The sequence below is a fragment of the Macaca nemestrina genome, chromosome 17 (genome assembly GCF_043159975.1).
Source record: "Macaca nemestrina isolate mMacNem1 chromosome 17, mMacNem.hap1, whole genome shotgun sequence".
Taxonomy (NCBI): domain Eukaryota; kingdom Metazoa; phylum Chordata; class Mammalia; order Primates; family Cercopithecidae; genus Macaca; species Macaca nemestrina.
Genome location: NC_092141.1, coordinates 11,575,078 through 11,593,232, shown reverse-complemented (window position 1 = coordinate 11,593,232; position 18,155 = coordinate 11,575,078). Strand labels below are relative to the sequence as shown.

The 18,155-nt window shown below is 43.7% G+C and overlaps 1 protein-coding gene across 5 annotated transcripts in view; it reads right to left on the bottom strand.

Annotated features, from left to right (window-relative positions):
* LOC105473556 (shisa family member 6) overlaps positions 1-18,155 on the bottom strand; it is a 333,829-nt gene that overhangs the window by 174,289 nt on the left and 141,385 nt on the right. For 3 of the 5 annotated variants that reach the window (XM_071082355.1, XM_071082356.1, XM_011727367.2), the window contains one exon: positions 7,709-7,804. The exons of the other annotated variants lie outside the window; for them this stretch is intronic. In XM_071082355.1, the coding sequence (XP_070938456.1) occupies positions 7,709-7,804 (96 nt within the window). The remainder of the gene's footprint in view (positions 1-7,708; positions 7,805-18,155) is intronic. 5 annotated transcript variants of the gene reach the window in all.

Genomic DNA, 18,155 nt, shown 5'->3' with positions numbered 1-18,155 from the left:
AAATTTATATATATAAATAGATTTATATATATACACACACACATACATATATATACACACACACATACATATATATATACACACGTTGGTTTGAACAGTAGTTCTGTTGAGGATAAAACTCACCATTCCTACAGGCCCATCTTTACTTCTCATGCAATCATTTTTTACCAAGTAGCTGTGGTGTGAGGTTGACTCGATTCTAACAGCATATGGAATCACACTGACACTCCATATTTTCCTAAGGGTAAGACTTAGGGACAGCCTGTGGGTGCTATCCAGGGTCACGGGAAACACTATTGAATAGAGCTGAGCACACCAAGTCAATGACAGGTTCTCCGTATCCAGCCATTAATCAGGACTGAACGGACATGAAGTAAACAGGGGTGCTGTCCCACAGGTGCAGATCTGAATGACCAATAGTCAGCTGAGATCTTTGGTGCCCTCAGCCCAGAACCCGAGAGTTCCACTCTGCTCTGCTCCCACTCCTCCCCGTCCACGCCTCACCTACAGAGCCACACAAGAAAGACGGCTCCCAGGTGGTACTGGCTTCACAGAGGCCATTCCCAGGCAAGCCTGTACTTCCCTCTCAGGGTTGAAAAAGCTCACTGTTGCCATGGAGACTGGACGCCTTCTGAGCGCTGTGCTTTATCTAGAGTCCAGCGTTCAAACACCTTGGTATACTCAAACCCACTCACTCCCCTGGCTCTCCGGATCGTGAAAATATCAAGGCAGGGTTCTATTAGTCAAATGCCTCAAACGTCTCCTTGCCACAATCCACTGTTGGTCTGGGGTTCTTGCCCAAATCCTGGTGTGGGGGTGGCAGCCTGTGATTTTACGGAGGCCCACACATATACATGCATCCTTTCTCCCTAGGAGAAAAGACCTAATTTCAAATCTTGTATCGTGTGAGACCACAGGCAGCACCCAGACAAATGGGCTGGTGCGAGTGGTGAGCATGGCCCCTGGATTAGATCAGCCATGGGGCTGCAGAAAGGGCTGAGGAGATAAAGCGAGCTCAGCCCCAGAAGGTAGTGCTGGGTAGGATGTCCACAGTCCACGTAAAACCTGACGCAGCTGGAGGAGGTCCCTGACCTCAGCTTTGATTAACTTCTCTGCTTTTTTCAGCCTCCCACGTTAATGGTTAGTCCCTGGCCATCGTTATTTCCCAAAGTCACACTCCTCAAAAATCTTCTACTCTCACATCCTCCACCAGTTCCAGGGACCAAGGCTCTTATCCTTGCTTCCCCTTGTCCTGCTCTCTTACCCCTGTTAGACTATTTACCCCCATCATCATTGACTAACATCTCTGCGTTTTCTGAATTTTATAAGCCAGGCCTGGCTTCATGCGCTTCTCAGAGTCAGATACAGCAAGTGCCATCAGCCTAGCCTCTAGAATTCCTCCAGCCCCACAGCTCCTCCTCCTCCTCAGATCGGTGCACTTGCACAGCCAAGCGAGCACCTCTGTGATTCCCCTTGTTGGTGAGACTCCTAAATTGGCCTCAGGATGGTCACTTTTCCAGCCTTGACCTCATCACCTGCTCCTATGCACTCACCCCCTTTTTAGCATTTAGTCCCTGAACTTTCCGCCTCAGACCCCATGGAGTGCCTCTCTGGGTAGCAGGATGGCCATACCCAACCCAGTCCCCAAGAGCATTATCTGGATGGGATGACAGGATCTGTTCAGGGTTGTTCGGTGGGGTCTGGAAAGGTGCTTTCAGGCCAACAGCTTCTTGCATTCTGGCCTTGTCTCTATCTCCCAGGTGACCTCAGAGCAGTTCCAATATTTCCTAGGGCCTTGGAGCTGTGCCAGTTCGAGCTCTGGGCAGAAGGACCCGTATGCTACGTCTCCAGGTTCTGCAGGTCATTGTGAAAAATGCTTTGAAGCCAGACTGGCTGGGCTTCCTCCCACACCATTAGGGTGACCAACTGTCCTCATTTGCCAGAAACTGTTTTCCTAGGACGCAGGATTTTCAGTGCTAAAACTGGACAGTCCTGGGCAACCGGGGATGGTCGGTCACCTTAATCCCTCACTTACAGCTGATGGTTTGCTTTCCATTTCACTGAGAAATGATCACATACACCCACTTGCCTGCACCTCCATTCCCTGCCTTAATTGCTCCAAAGCTCCTAACTCCATTGGACCTACTTCATATATTTACTTGCGTCTTGATTTATTTCTGTCTTCTCTGACTGACATGTAAGTTTGTCTGCTGTATCCTCACTGCCCAGGACAGTGTCTAGCATTCAGCCAGTGCTCAGGAAATGTGATTTAGTGGAGGAATTAATGGAAAAATGGGCAATTGCTCCTACAACAGAGCGATCACTGTAGCTCCTTCCTTTTACCAAAGGCTTCAAAAATGTCTCTCTTTCTCTCTCCCTTGGTCTTTCTTCCTCTCTCTCTCTCTAACTCCCACTGTCCTCTATCTGGCTCCCAGCATGGCAGAAAGGACCTGGTGAATGGTGAGAAATACCAGAGGAGGAGGGCAGGTAGTAACTCGCATCGTCACCTCCATGGGGACCTACATGTCACATTTACTCTGCAGCTGCAGTGAGCACATCTGCCACTGCCACTACCACCACTGTAAGGACCCCTTACTCAGACCTGGTGTAGCCAGGGATATCCCAGTGGAAACCACTGGAATTGACAATATTGACATATGGGGGTTCTGGAAAGAATTCCCTGGCTTTTTCAACCAGGCTCAAACATCAGCCAGCCTGACTGAGTTTTTAACCAAATTGCCAAAGTCAAAGAGGGTTTCCATAGGTGTATTCATTTAGACAGATTCTGAAAATCGATCTGAGGCGACTGAGCTTCCTGTCCGGAAGAGCAGTCCCCGCCAATCTAGTGTTCATGCTGTAACTCCTGGCTCAATCTTTTTTACGACTTCCTGTCTTGCAAAATGTGTGCCTCTAATAAGAAGAGTCATCTTCTATTGAGCATTACGTGTGGTTCCCATGGAAGCACAGCCCATCCACCACCTCAGCTGCCCCCCAGCTTGGAGAGGCAGGAGAGCACAGTGAGCAGCAGCAGATCTTCAGAATCAGGCCTGGATTTGGAACAAAACACGACTGACTGCTTGATGTTGACTTAGGCAAGCTGCTCAACTGCTCTGAGTTTCACTTTTTGCCTATGAAGTGAAGGTAACGAGCTCTCCCACAGGGTGGTTGTAAAGATGAAGATACAGGCACACAGTATGTATGTATGTACGTATGTATGTATATATGTAAAGACCTGGTACATAGTAAATGCTCAACAAATAGAAATGTTCATCACTGAGCTTTCATGGTGGCAGCCTGGAGGACTCTTTGCCTTGCTAAAGACTGTTCTCGGTTCCAGTGTTGGGGGCTGGTTGATCTTGTCTAATGAACGAAGAAAAGATTTCAGGGGAATTTGGCCTACATTCACGGTCGCTCAGATCAGCATCTTAGCCCTAGATTCTATTTATCATAAGCAATGAATGAACAGGAGGTCAAAGAAAGGAACCAAGGAAAGGGAGACATGCAGAAGTAGGTACTTAGAAGGAGACAGTCAGAGGAAAAGTAAGAATTATAAGAAAAAGAATGAGCATGCCATTCAGTTAGAAAGTCCTGAAAAAGGGTGTCAGAACTAATTCTAGTCCCTGGGGAGCCTAAGGCGGTGCTATGTAACCTGAGGGGTTGGTCAATCACTGTAGAACCTTCTAGACAAAAATGAAGGCTCTACCAACAGGTGAGAGACACAGTAGAGGCCTTTGAGGGATATGGAGCCCCACAGGCAGAATTCTGTGTTTTAAAAGGTCTCACATTCTCAGTCCCACTAACAAAAGAATACCCATTTATTGCAGGCTTCCTTTGAGAGTATTTAATTACCCATGCACTATGGATCTTGCTACCAAGCAGACAGATCATACACATTCTTATCCCCAAGCCCTTGAAATGGAGGAGCCCCCACTGATGCTAGAGGTTGCTTCTGTCTCCAAGCTGCCTCTAGAGCCTATAAAAAAGGGCTGACAGGGCTGGGCGCGGTGGCTCATGCCTGTAATCCTAGCACTTTGGGAGGCTGAGACGGGCAGATCACCTGAGGTCAGGAGTTCGAGACCGGCCTGGCCAACATGGTGAAGCCCTGTCTCTACTAAAAATACAAATATTAGCCAGGCATGGTGGCGCATGCCTGTAGTCCCAGCTACTTGGGAGGCTGAGGCAGGAGAATTGCTTGGACCCGGGAGACGAAGGTTGCAGTGAGTCAAAATTGTGCCACTGCACTGCACGCCAGCCTAGGTGACAGAGTGAAACTCCGTCTCAAAAAAAAAAAAAAAAAAAAAAAAAAAAGCTGACAGAACTGATGTCAACTAAGATTCCAATGAAGACTCCCACCCTCACTTAGAACAAGGACCATCCATGCTTGGCTCTTGGATAATCAGAGTCTGATTAGAAATACACATTAAATTAAGTGATCCAGGTTAGTAGGGCAATGGTAAAGCAGGTATTGGCTACCCATTTAGTCCTGAGAGTCAAAATGGGGCAATGCAATGGCCAGATGCCACCAGGAAGCCTAAGGAAAATGTTGGATGAAGGGGGAGAAAGGCATAAAGGAAGAGGATCTACTGAAGTTGAAACAAAGGATAGAGAAATAAAACAAAGATAATTAAACACATACAAATGAAAATGACCCCACATTATATGTTTCTGAATTGTTCCCTTCCACGGGATATTTACATGGGGCCAGTTGCTTACAGCTAGCACTTGGAGTTGAACTTAGTTGCTCTGAAGGAAGAGAGGATGGTTCTCTGCCCTTTACCAGAGATCCAAGCTGTCCAGAGGACTAAAGAGTCCCTGACATTAGAAGGGAAGTTCAGACCAGGTGTAGTGACTCAGTCCCATAAACTCAGCACTTTGGGAGGGGAAGGTGGGAGGATCGCTTGAGGCCAGGAGTTTGAGACCAGCCTGGGCAACATAGTGAGACCCTGTTTCTACAAAAATTAAAAAAATTTTTAATTAGCCGGGCATGGGAGCATGCACCTGTAGTCCTACTCAAGACGCTGAAATGGAAGGATCACTAGAGCCCAGGAGTTTGAGGTTATAGCGAGCTATGATTGTGCCACTGTACTTCAGCCTGGGCAACAGAGTGAGACCCTGTCTCCCTCTTTCCCTCCCTCTCCCTCTAAAAAAGGCAATCTCCATTTCTGAAGTCTGCCTGCACCCACTACCCCCACCACCACCCTCAAACCCAGATTCTTTGTTCTTGAAACTTCAGCTGTTCTCTAAATAGGGAAATATACACAAGGTACATTCCTGGAAAGAGAAGGTGTCAGAAACCTTGGTAGAGAAGGGAATGGGGAGAAAAAATACGGCACAAATAGTGAATGGGGAGAACAAACAACGCATGCACAGGAGGGGAAGGTGGTGCCACAGAACAAGTTAAGATGGGAGATAAGGAGCATCAGACACAGCATAGCCCCACAGGCATGGGCAGGGGAGAGTCTCCTGGATGTCCCGAGCAGCAGTGACTGAAAGGACAGATGGGGACTGGGAATCACCTTTATGTGGCTATGATGGAGTCCAGTTCATTTGGAAGCAGCCTTAAGTCCACAAATGGATAAATGCATGATCTGGCTCCCCTACGGCTTGGATCCTCTCTCTTTCCACTCTCATCCTCTTTTATCCTGCTGTACTCAGACTGGCCTCCTTTCTACTTTCCCAATTCCCACCTTATTGGAGAGGCCTTCCCTGGCAAGAGCAGCTTCCTGCCACTGCACTCCCTGCTGCCTGCTTTAATTTTTCTCCTTGTACTTATTGTCAATAATTTATTTTGTCTGTTTCCCCCAGTGGAATGTGAGTTCTGTAAGGAACTCCGTAAACTCCATATCTTCTAAATATTGCTTAGCACATAGCAGGCCTCATTAAATATTTGTTGAAAGAATGCATGAACCGAAAGCCATCCTATTTATTATATGTATAAAGAGTTCTGTTGGCTGAAGTGTTGGGTGTTTTGGGTTGGACCATCTATAAGGGTAAGGGGTAGGGGAAAGGGTGAGCAACCACGGCAGTGGAGAAACCTCCATAAGAGTTGCTGTGTTCTGTCTGGAAATCTGTATTTCCACCTCTGCTCCAAGGTTTGTAGGCTTGTGGCAGCTGGCCTCCACATTGGCCCCCAACAATCCTCGGCTCCTGATATTCATGCCTCAGTGTAGTTCACACCCACTCAGAATAGGATATTGCAAAAATAATGGTGTGCAACCAATAGGATTGGTCATCAAAGACGCTGTGTCTTCTGTCTCTTTCTCTGATTACCCACCCTGACGAAATCCAGGCACCATGCAGTGAAGACACTCAGCTACCCAGGGAGAGAACGTCACAGGGAGGAACTGAAGCTTCTTGCCAACATCCAACACCATGTGAGTGAAGCGTCTTGGAGGCAGATCCTCCAGCCCTAGTCAAGCCTTCAGAGGAGGCAGCCCTGCCTGACGTGGTGATGGCAACCTCATGAGACTCCAAGCCCAAAGCACTCAGGTTCCCAACCCACAGGAACCATGTGAGATAAGAGATGTTTATTACTGTTTTAAAATGCTAAGTTTGAGAGTAAATTGTTTCACAGTGCTAGGTAATAATCACAAAGTGGATGATGTGGGGACCAGCAATCCCAGGTTTGAGTTGACTATGGCCCAGAATGTATCTTTTAGTGAGTAACTGTGAAGTGCATTTCCCACTCTGGAGATAGCTGGTCCCAGTTTGATTCTGCAACTCTCAGTAGCCACAAATGCCACCTGTATCCTCAATAAACTTTATTTAGACACAAATAGACACAACAGAAAATACATACACAGATACAGATTTTTTTTTCTCTATAGGATGAACAAACATCACATAAGGAATTTTAAAAGTAGGTGCATGGAACGTAAGAAAATATTGCACAGTTCCTTGTTTACTCACACAAGACACATATCTCAGGGGAAGACAGGGATACACCATCCCTACAACAGAATTCACATTTGATCTATAACAGCACACAGCTATTGGGACGGTAATCAAAGGAGTTAGGGATCCAGTGACTCTTGATGTGACAGAATGCTCACAACACTCGTAGGACCTTGTTTAAACAAAAGACAGAATTGAGGAGGAGTCCGTGCCCCCCCGCACAGATGCTCTGCAAGCTGTCAGCTAGGTCGTAAAGCAGCTCAGCAGAAACTCTAGGTTAGCTTTCATCTTGAGGCTTGAAGGTTTGCATAACCTTCTACCTTTGTGTCCACATCCCACAGTGTTTACGGAGACACACTGAGGATGCTGAAACTCTCCACATGCACACCGGCTTGGATACCACAGTACAGAACGTTGACATCGGTTTATAAAATGCAGCTTTCAAAAGGAAAAGGAATAATAGCCAAGAGGCGAACACACACATTGCAAATGCTGCTACATCTACCGGCAGTGTTTTCCACCACACTCCCGTGGTCCCCTCCCACAGGGAGCTGCCGGCATCTGTGTCCTGCTCCCCGCCATGGGTGGAGCGGGATGGGTGTCTCTTGGAAGTCTATCGCCCTCTAAAGTCACACCTGTGACCTCCTGGTAACTCCTGTCAGAAGCCACGCATGTCACCAGGACAAGCTGCCATGGAACCACCCCGCTTATTCCTGTCCCAGACAAGCCTCTGGCCTCCACACCATCTTCTCATTTCAGATGGGGGTTCCCTAGGCCACCTCTGTATTTTAGTAAAAAATGGTTTCCACTGTACCCTTGGTGTGTCCTCTTCCTAATGTGACAAATCCAGATGAGATGAAGTTATGGAGATCAGGTCCTCCACTTCGGTAAGCATCCTTCCCATAATGCCCTGCAAGAAGATGGGGCAGAATTACCTGGCGCATCCACGACACCAACATGGAAGACAAGTGCAGCTGCACCTCACTCAACAGTGACGGCATGCATACCAGCAGCTAAGTCAGAAGGTGGAGGCAGTCAAGAATATATATACACATATATATAAAATATATATTATATATGAAAATTATATATATTACTGAATATATATACATATACATATATAATTATATATACATATATGTGTATATATATTAGTGTATATATACACACATATATACTCAGGGGAAGACAGGGATACACATTCCTACAACAGAATTCACATCTGATCTATAACATATAATATAATATATATATAAGTATATATACACATATATGTATATAAAACTGTGCAACAAAGAACAAAGTCCTGGGAACATTACATTACACTGAACGTATAGGAGAGCAAAGGAGATACATGACTTGATTTTGGCATTTCTGCCTGAGCGCAAGGTGCACCAGAACCTTAGTCTATTTGTCCCAACGCTCTTTCCTTTATCTCACCTTCCCTCTGTCTCTTTCATCCATTATTCATTTGTTTTTTTCTTCCTAATGTTTATGAATCACACCACAACCTGTGGGACTACAGCTTGTGACTTCAGAGAAATCCAACAGCAGCTGAGGCTGACAAATAGAATGGTGGTTACAAAATACTGAGAAAATATATATGTGCTTCGCTTCCTTGACTTTCTGCAGCAGACATTATCCCCTGCCCACCTAATGCAGATATCTATATCTACCTGTGGGTTTGAGGGGAGGCAAAGACGGAGGGCAGGTTAGGATTGTGGATAGAAATTCAAAGAGACGTAAGTTAATGTTCTACTTCTGACATTCAAAATAGGATTTTGCAGTATGCTTGAAATACAGGCATTGTAAAGAAAGAAAGGCCTCCCTGAATGCCCTCCTAAAGTATGTACATGTGAAAATGGAGAAAAACCATTTCTTTCATGTTACCACAAAAGTGTATTAAAAATCGTATGTAGAGCTATAACAATGCACAGAACTACTTCAGATATAATGTGAAGTTTAAAAATGGACAGAAATGGTTCACTAAATAGAATCACAGTGCTGTAAAAATTCAAACCAGTGCATGCATACGCACGCGCGCACACACACACACACACACACACAGATAGAAAAAAAGCACACCAACATATTAAAGACAAATGTCTTTGGATAGTAAGAACACGAGTGCTATTTCTTCTGTCTTTTCAGCTTTTCTATATTTTCCAAGTGTTTTTTTCTATATGAATATGTAATTTGTCTCATATAAATAGGTAAAATAAATGCCTAATGGAAAAAATTATAAAAATACAAAGACAATGCAAATCTCGATTTTCCTAACAAGCCACTCTCTGGATCAGTAGATTGCAAACCTGGATGCGTGCTGGAATCGGGTAGGGGGACGAGGAGAAGGAGAGCATTAAGACAAATAGCTAATGCACATGGGGCTTAAAACCCAGACAATGGGTTGACAGGTGCAGCCAACCACCATGGCACATGTATACCTATGTAACAAACCTGCATGTTCTACACATGTATCCTGAAACTTAAAGTATATATATATATTTTTTTTAATGCAGACCCTCAGACTCAACTCCAGAGATTCTGATTCAGTTGGCTGGGGTCCAGGCTTAGGCAGGTATATTTTTAAAACACTCTCTAGTGATTCTAATGTGCCACCAGAAATGAGAACCACTGCCTTAGTGTAAATGGAGGAGCAACCTAAGCTCAGTTTATTCAGGTGGCTTCAATGAATACCTCTTAGGCACTCAGCTCTACCCACTATTTATATTCAGGGCTTCAGCTCTCTTCCTCCGAAGAGTGGAGTCTAGCTCCACTTCCCTCCCTCTCACCCGAGATCTCAAACCTGAGCATGCATCCGCATAGCCAGGAGAGCTTCAAACAGGTGCCGGGTCCCACTTCCAGAGTTTCTGATTCAGAAGACCCAGGATAGGGCTCAAGAGTCTGCCCCTCTATCAAAGTCCCCTGGCGATGCGAATGCCACTGTTTTGGGAACCACATTCTGAGAAGTGGTGTCTTCACGCATCAGGAACAGGAGAATTTTGCCACTGTTTCCCTCACACTCTCCCTTCTGGAATAAATTACCTCCTTCTTCAGGGCACACAGCTTTCCAGGAGGAGCATTCTTGCTGTAAAATACTGTGGCCACAACCCTTACTTTTATAGAATAGAATTATTAGGCTGGGCGCGGTGGTTCATGCCTATAACCCCAGCACTTTGGGAGGCCGAGGCGGGCAGATTACGGGGTCAGGAGTTCGAGACCAGCCTGACCAACATGGTGAAACCCGTTCTCTACAAAAATACAAAAAAATACAAAAAATTCCAAAATAAAATACAAAAATTAGCCAGGTGTGGTGGCGTGCATCTGTAATCCCAGCTACTTAGGAGGCTGAAGGCAGGAGAACCGCTTGAAACCAGGAGGCGGAGGTTGCAGTGAGCCGTGATGGCGCCACTGTACTCCAGCCTGGGCAACAGAGTGAGGCTTCGACTCAGAAAAAAGAAAAAAAAGAACAGAATTATTAGAACTGAACTAAGGCTTCTGCCCATCTCCTAGGCCATGTGACAGCTCCAGAAACTGAACTCCACTATCTGGAGAAATACGTCTTCATCAGGCGGAGAAGAAGGGAGAGGTCAAAGGTGTGTGCAAGGGTTTGTTACCAGCCCTGGGGAGAGTTGGGACCCTTTTGTAACTCCGTCACTTCCTCCCCACCCTACCCACTAACAGAAGAGTAAGAAAAAGAAGAAACGACTCAGAACCCTCATAAATTTGGCCCGCATTAATTCAGAACCTGTGATAAATCCTGTAGAATTTGGACTGATTTTTGTGCTTCTTATAAATAACATCTTTGATAAGCAAATCGATACTGAGGAAGATGGAACATAAAACTACGCCTGTGTCACTTACAAATCACTCTTATCTGTCAGCTGGAATAAGGTCCCTCAGGGCTATGCCTTGCTCTGGGGCTCAAGGGGTGATGCTCATTAGAAAGGAACTGAAGTTTCTGGATCACCAACTATGCACCAGGCAGAGAAACAGAGCCTCTGCAAACATGGCTTTTTTTCTTTTGACATAATAATAGCTAACATTGTATACAGCATTTTGTAGTTTACAAAGATCTTTCACCTACACGCGTTACTTAAAATTGTAGTCAATGCTGTGCGGTAAGTTGTTTATTATTATTATTCTCCTGTTTTCTTGATGGAAAAATAGAGGCCCTTGCATCCAAGTCTTCTGACTCCAAATCTCATGCTCAATCCAGTGTGCACACCTAGCTTCATTTACTCCTCTCAAGAACCTCGTGAAAAATGGTCACTTTCCCAAGTTCATGGAGCTAAGTGGTTGGTAGATTCTGGTTCCCAACCAGGTCTAGCTGCCTTCAAAGTCCACCATCTTTCTACACTCTCATACTGACCACCTCACCACTGTGGCCTAAACAAATCACCTGTGACCCTTCTCTAGGACAGTGATCAAGGCACAGTAGAAATGTTAGGTCTGGAGAATTCCACTCGGTGACAGGTTCATAGAAGCTGAAGCTCAGAAGTACTGAGGTTTCGAGTCGGGGGAAAAAAAAAAAGATGCTGGGGCATAATGAGGCAGCACCAAGAACATTTGAAAGGAAGAAAGAATTCTTTGGTCAAATCCGTTTGGAAAATGTTGAGTTTAATGAAAAGCTACATAAAAACCAAGTCTAGGGACTTCTCACAAGGCAGTGATCACTGAACTGTCTACGGAGCCTTTATGTGTTTCAAAGCCATCCTTTGGGACACTTTTTGGGAAAGCTGCTCATGAGGCTGAGGTAGAAAAAGCACAATGACAGCTTCAGCTTTCGTTTGAGCTGTGGTTCTCAAAGTTACGTGTGCACCACACTCTCCTGGATGGCATAGATCGCTGGGTCCCGGCTCCAGAATCCCAGATTTAGTAGGTCAGAGAAGAGGCCTGACAATTTCCATTCCTAACAAGTTCCCAGATGATGCTGATAATGCTCTTAGGTCCAAGGACAACCCTTCATGAACCACTATGTTTGGACCAGTGACAGGTCAGTCTTCCGCCGGACCCAGGGTCAAGGTCTAGAATGATTTGCATTCTCTGAAGCCTCCAAAGTTTAGTATGAACAAAGGCAGCATGAAGGGAAGAAGGGCTGGTTAAAAGTGAAGCCCCGGGCCGGCTGCGGTGGCTCACACCTGTAATCCCAGCACTTTGGGAAGTCGAGGCAGGTGGATCATGAGGTCAGTAGATTGAGAGCATCCTGGCTAACATGGTGAAACCCCATCTTTACTAAAAACGCAAAAACTGAGCCAAGTGTGGTGGTATGCGCCTGTAGTCCCAGCTACTCGACAGAGTGAGACTTCATCTCAAGAAAAAAAAAAGAAATAAAAAAGTGAAACCCCAGGCAGGCAAACAGAAGAGAGGGGAGTCAGTGCCTCTTCTTTTCCTTGGTGATGCATGAAGTCAATGGGTTGATGATAGGAACTCATGATTATACGAGTAGGTATCATAGGATTTGTTAGCTGTAACACAAAGAACCTCCCCCTTCCGTGTTCGGCCGTCTCTGCCCATCTGCCGCTTATCAGGGTAAGAGGACAAAAGAGGGCAAACTGTGACCAAACTGCAATTCAAGAGAAACCACCATGTATATCCAGCAGAGCTCCGAACAGAAGTAAGCCAAAGTTCCGTGAAGCATGAGCACTTCCATTCACAGGACGGGCAGACACACAGTCCACAGCCAGCGACAAAGGTGGTTTCAGGTTTCAGAGGATGCCTTCCACCACGTGCTGAACCGAATGGTGCCAATCGGCATCCTGGTGATGTCTATACCTCTAGTTCTGCCACTGCCCCCTCACCTTCACCACTGACAACCCTCCCTAAAGCAACAAAGATTTCATTTTAGCTCAGTCACTGCCCAGGCTGCCTCGACCTCCCATCAGAACTCCATGCCTTTCCCAAATCTCAGCAGACTTCAGAAGTCCTAGAGACAGCACCAAAGGACAACTGTCCCCAGGCAGGATGCAGATTCAAGCTAAAGAGAGGACCGTGGCTGGGCTCCTGGTGTGTGTGATGCAGCTGACTCTGATAAGAAAGCAAGCGGAGGGCAAGTTTCTCTGTGAAAGAGATTTGCTGCAAGGAAAGGAGGGAAAAAATGAGATAATATCCAAACGGCGATCTCTGTAAGACTTAACAGAATTTTGCATCTGTGAGATTAGACCAACAGCCATGAGGGAGAAACAAACTGATCAGGACAGTTTGCCTGGGGTTGCAGATCTGGACTAGAGAACGGATACAGAAGGAAACTGATAAAGCAGAATCCAATGAGAGAAAGGCACTGGGTACTCAGAGGGGAAAGACAAAGAGATAGAAACTGTGGGAGAAAAGACAGGGCACAGAGGACAACTTTAGGAGTCATATCTACTTAAAATAACACTCCCAGAGGAGAGACAGAAGGGAGAGTTCAGAAGCAATAATTAAAAGTTAATAGTTTTTCTTTTTTTCTGAACAGATGGAAGACTTTGGTCTTTACATCAAAAGAAAGAATCAAGTACCAGACTACGCATTAAAAGGGACCGATATCTAGATACACCCTGGTGAAATGCCATTTTAAAAAACAAAGGAGAAAACTCAAGCCAGCATCATACGACACAAAACCTACAGAAAGTGCAGCAATATTTTTAAGAATTTTGAGCCTTTCATTTTTGTAGAGGCGGAACAGTGTACTGGTGGAGGGACACCCTATCTGGAAATGATTGACAAGATTCAAACCTCTGTGTGTCTGTGTCCTCAAAAGCAAAAGGAAAACAATGATGATGCCCATTTCATAGGGTCTTTGAGAAGGTTAAATGAGTTAATATATACAATTCATATTATATATGTTACATATAATATGAATGATATATGTTATATATTACATGAATACACAAAGCATTTAGAACAGTACTATTAGTATTAAGTACTACTATTACTGCTTTTAAGTACTAGCATTAAGTATTTAGTATTAAGTGCTAGTACTATTTAAGTACTAGTGGTATTATTTAAGATAAGAGCTTACTATTATTTTTTTTTTAATTTATTTATTATTATTATACTTTAAGTTGTAGGGTACACGTGCATAATGTGCAGGTTTGTTGCATATGTATACTTGTGCCGTGTTGGTGTGCTGCGCCCATCAACTCGTCACTTACATCAGGTATAACTCCCAATGCAATCCCTCCCCCCTCCCCCCTCCCCATGATAGGCCCCGGTGTGTGATGTTCCCCTTCCTGAGTCCAAGTGATCTCATTGTTCAGTTCCCACCTATAAGTGAGAACATGCGGTGTTTGGTTTTCTGTTCTTGTGATAGTTTGCTAAGAATGATGGTTTCCAGCTGCATCCATGTCCCTACAAAGGACACAAACTCATCCTTTTTGATGGCTGCATAGTATTCCATGGTGTATATGTGCCACATTTTCTTAATCCAATCTGTCACTGATGGACATTTGGGTTGATTCCAAGTCTTTGCTATTGTGAATAGTGCTGCAATAAACATACGTGTGCATGTGTCTTTATAGCAGCATAATTTATAATCCTTTGGGTATATACCCAGTAATGGGATGGCTGGGTCATATGGTACATCTAGTTCTAGATCCTTGAGGAATCGCCATACTGTTTTCCATAATGGTTGAACTAGTTTACAATCCCACCAACAGTGTAAAAGTGTTCCTATTTCTCCACATCCTCTCCAGCACCTGTTGTTTCCTGACTTTTTAATGATCGCCATTCTAACTGGTGTGAGATGGTATCTCATTGTGGTTTTGATTTGCATTTCTCTGATGGCCAGTGATGATGAGCATTTTTTCATGTGTCTGTTGGCTGTATGAATGTCTTCTTTTGAGAAATGTCTGTTCATATCCTTTGCCCACTTTTTGATGGGGTTGTTTTTTTCTTGTAAATTTGTTGGAGTTCTTTGTAGGTTCTGGATATTAGCCCTTTGTCAGATGAATAGATTGCAAAAATTTTCTCCCATTCTGTAGGTTGCCTGTTCACTCTGATGGTAGTTTCTTTTGCTGTGCAGAAGCTCTTTAGTTTAATGAGATCCCATTTGTCAATTTTGGCTTTTGCTGCCGTTGCTTTTGGTGTTTTAGACATGAAGTCTTTGCCCATGCCTATGTCCTGAATGGTACTACCTAGGTTTTCCTCTAGGATTTTTATGGTATTAGGTCTAACATTTAAGTCTCTAATCCATCTTGAATTAATTTTCGTATAAGGAGTAAGGAAAGGATCCAGTTTCAGCTTTCTACTTATGGCTACCCAATTTTCCCAGCACCATTTATTAAATAGGGAATCCTTTCCCCATTTCTTGTTTCTCTCAGGTTTGTCAAAGATCAGATGGCTGTAGATGTGTGGTATTATTTCTGAGGACTCTGTTCTGTTCCATTGGTCTATATCTCTGTTTTGGTACCAGTACCATGCTGTTTTGGTTACTGTAGCCTTGTAGTATAGTTTGAAGTCAGGTAGCGTGATGCCTCCAGCTTTGTTCTTTTGACTTAGGATTGTCTTGGAGATGCGGGCTCTTTTTTGGTTCCATATGAACTTTAAAGCAGTTTTTTCCAATTCTGTGAAGAAACTCATTGGTAGCTTGATGGGGATGGCATTGAATCTATAAATTACCTTGGGCAGTATGGCCATTTTCATGATATTGATTCTTCCTATCCATGAGCATGGTATGTTCTTCCATTTGTTTGTGTCCTCTTTTATTTCACTGAGCAGTGGTTTGTAGTTCTCCTTGAAGAGGTCCTTTACATCTCTTGTAAGTTGGATTCCTAGGTATTTTATTCTCTTTGAAGCAATTGTGAATGGAAGTTCATTCCTGATTTGGCTCTCTGTTTGTCTGTTACTGGTGTATAAGAATGCTTGTGATTTTTGCACATTAATTTTGTATCCTGAGACTTTGCTGAAGTTGCTTATCAGCTTAAGGAGATTTTGGGCTGAGACAATGGGGTTTTCTAAATATACAATCATGTCATCTGCAAACAGGGACAATTTGACTTCTTCTTTTCCTAACTGAATACCCTTGATTTCTTTCTCTTGCCTAATTGCCCTAGCCAGAACTTCCAACACTATGTTGAATAGGAGTGGTGAGAGAGGGCATCCCTGTCTTGTGCCAGTTTTCAAAGGGAATTTTTCCAGTTTTTGCCCATTCAGTATGATATTGGCTGTGGGTTTGTCATAAATAGCTCTTATTATTTTGAGGTACGTTCCATCAATACCGAATTTATTGAGCGTTTTTAGCATGAAGGGCTGTTGAATTTTGTCAAAAGCCTTTTCTGCATCTATTGAGATAATCATGTGGTTCTTGTCTTTGGTTCTGTTTATATGCTGGATTATGTTTATTGATTTGCAAATGTTGAACCAGCCTTGCATCCCAGGGATGAAGCCCACTTGATCATGGTGGATAAGCTTTTTGATGTGTTGCTGAATCCGGTTTGCCAGTATTATATTGAGGATTTTTGCATCGATGTTCATCAGGGATATTGGTCTAAAATTCTCTTTTTTTGTTGTGTCTCTGCCAGGCTTTGGTATCAGGATGATGTTGGCCTCATAAAATGAGTTAGGGAGGATTCCCTCTTTTTCTATTGATTGGAATAGTTTCAGAAGGAATGGTACCAACTCCTCCTTGTACCTCTGGTAGAATTCAGCTGTGAATCCTATTAATTATTGCCTCAATTTCAGAGCCTGCTATTGGTCTATTCAGGGATTCAACTTCTTCCTGGTTTAGTCTTGGAAGAGTGTAAGTGTCCAGGAAATTATCCATTTCTTCTAGATTTTCCAGTTTATTTGCGTAGAGGTGTTTATAGTATTCTCTGATGGTAGTTTGTATTTCTGTGGGGTCGGTGGTGATATCCCCTTTATCATTTTTAATTGCGTCGATTTGATTCCTCTCTCTTTTCTTCTTTATTAGTCTTGCTAGTGGTCTGTCAATTTTGTTGATCTTTTCAAAAAACCAACTCCTGGATTCATTGATTTTTTGGAGAGTGTTTTGTGTCTCTATCTCCTTCAGTTCTGCTCTGATCTTAGTTATTTCTTGCCTTCTGCTAGCTTTCGAATGTGTTTGCTCTTGCTTCTCTAGTTCTTTTAATTGCGATGTTAGAGTGTCAATTTTAGATCTTTCCTGCTTTCTCTTGTGGGCATTTAGTGCTATAAATTTCCCTCTACACACTGCTTTAAATGTGTCCCAGAGATTCTGGTATGTTGTATCTTTGTTCTCATTGGTTTCAAAGAACATCTTTATTTCTGCCTTCATTTCGTTATGTACCCAGTAGTCATTCAGGAGCAGGTTGTTCAGTTTCCATGTAGTTGAGCGGTTTTGATTGAGTTTCTTAGTCCTGAGTTCTAGTTTGATTGCACTGTGGTCTGAGAGACAGTTTGTTATAATTTCTGTTCTTGTACATTTGCTGAGGAGTGCTTTACTTCCAATTACGTGGTCGATTTTGGAGTAAGTACGATGTGGTGCTGAGAAGAATGTATATTCTGTTGATTTGGGGTGGAGAGTTCTATAGATGTCTGTTAGGTCTGCTTGCTGCAGAGATGAGTTCAATTCCTGGATATCCTTGTTAACTTTCTGTCTCGTTGATCTGTCTAATGTTGACAGTGGAGTGTTGAAGTCTCCCATTATTATTGTATGGGAGTCTAAGTCTCTTTGTAAGTCTCTAAGGACTTGCTTTATGAATCTGGGTGCTCCTGTATTGGGTGCATATATATTTAGGATAGTTAGCTCTTCCTGTTGAATTGATCCCTTTACCATTATGTAATGGCCTTCTTTGTCTCTTTTGATCTTTGATGGTTTAAAGTCTGTTTTATCAGAGACTAGTATTGCAACCCCCGCTTTTTTTTTGTTCTCCATTTGCTTGGTAAATCTTCCTCCATCCCTTTATTTTGAGCCTATGTATGTCTCTGCGTGTGAGATGGGTCTCCTGAATACAGCAGACTGATGGGTCTTGACTCTTTATCCAGTTTGCCAGTCTGTGTCTTTTAATTGGAGCATTTAGTCCATTTACATTTAAGGTTAAGATTGTTATGTGTGAACTTGATCCTGCCATTATGATATTAACTGGTTATTTTGCTCGTTAGTTGATGCAGTTTCTTCCTAGCCTCGATGGTCTTTACATTTTGGCATGTTTTTGCAATGGCTGGTACCGGTTGTTCCTTTCCATGTTTAGTGCTTCCTTCAGGGTCTCTTGTAAGGCAGGCCTAGTGGTGACAAAATCTCTAAGCATTTGCTTATCTGTAAAGGATTTTATTTCTCCTTCACTTATGAAACTTAGTTTGGCTAG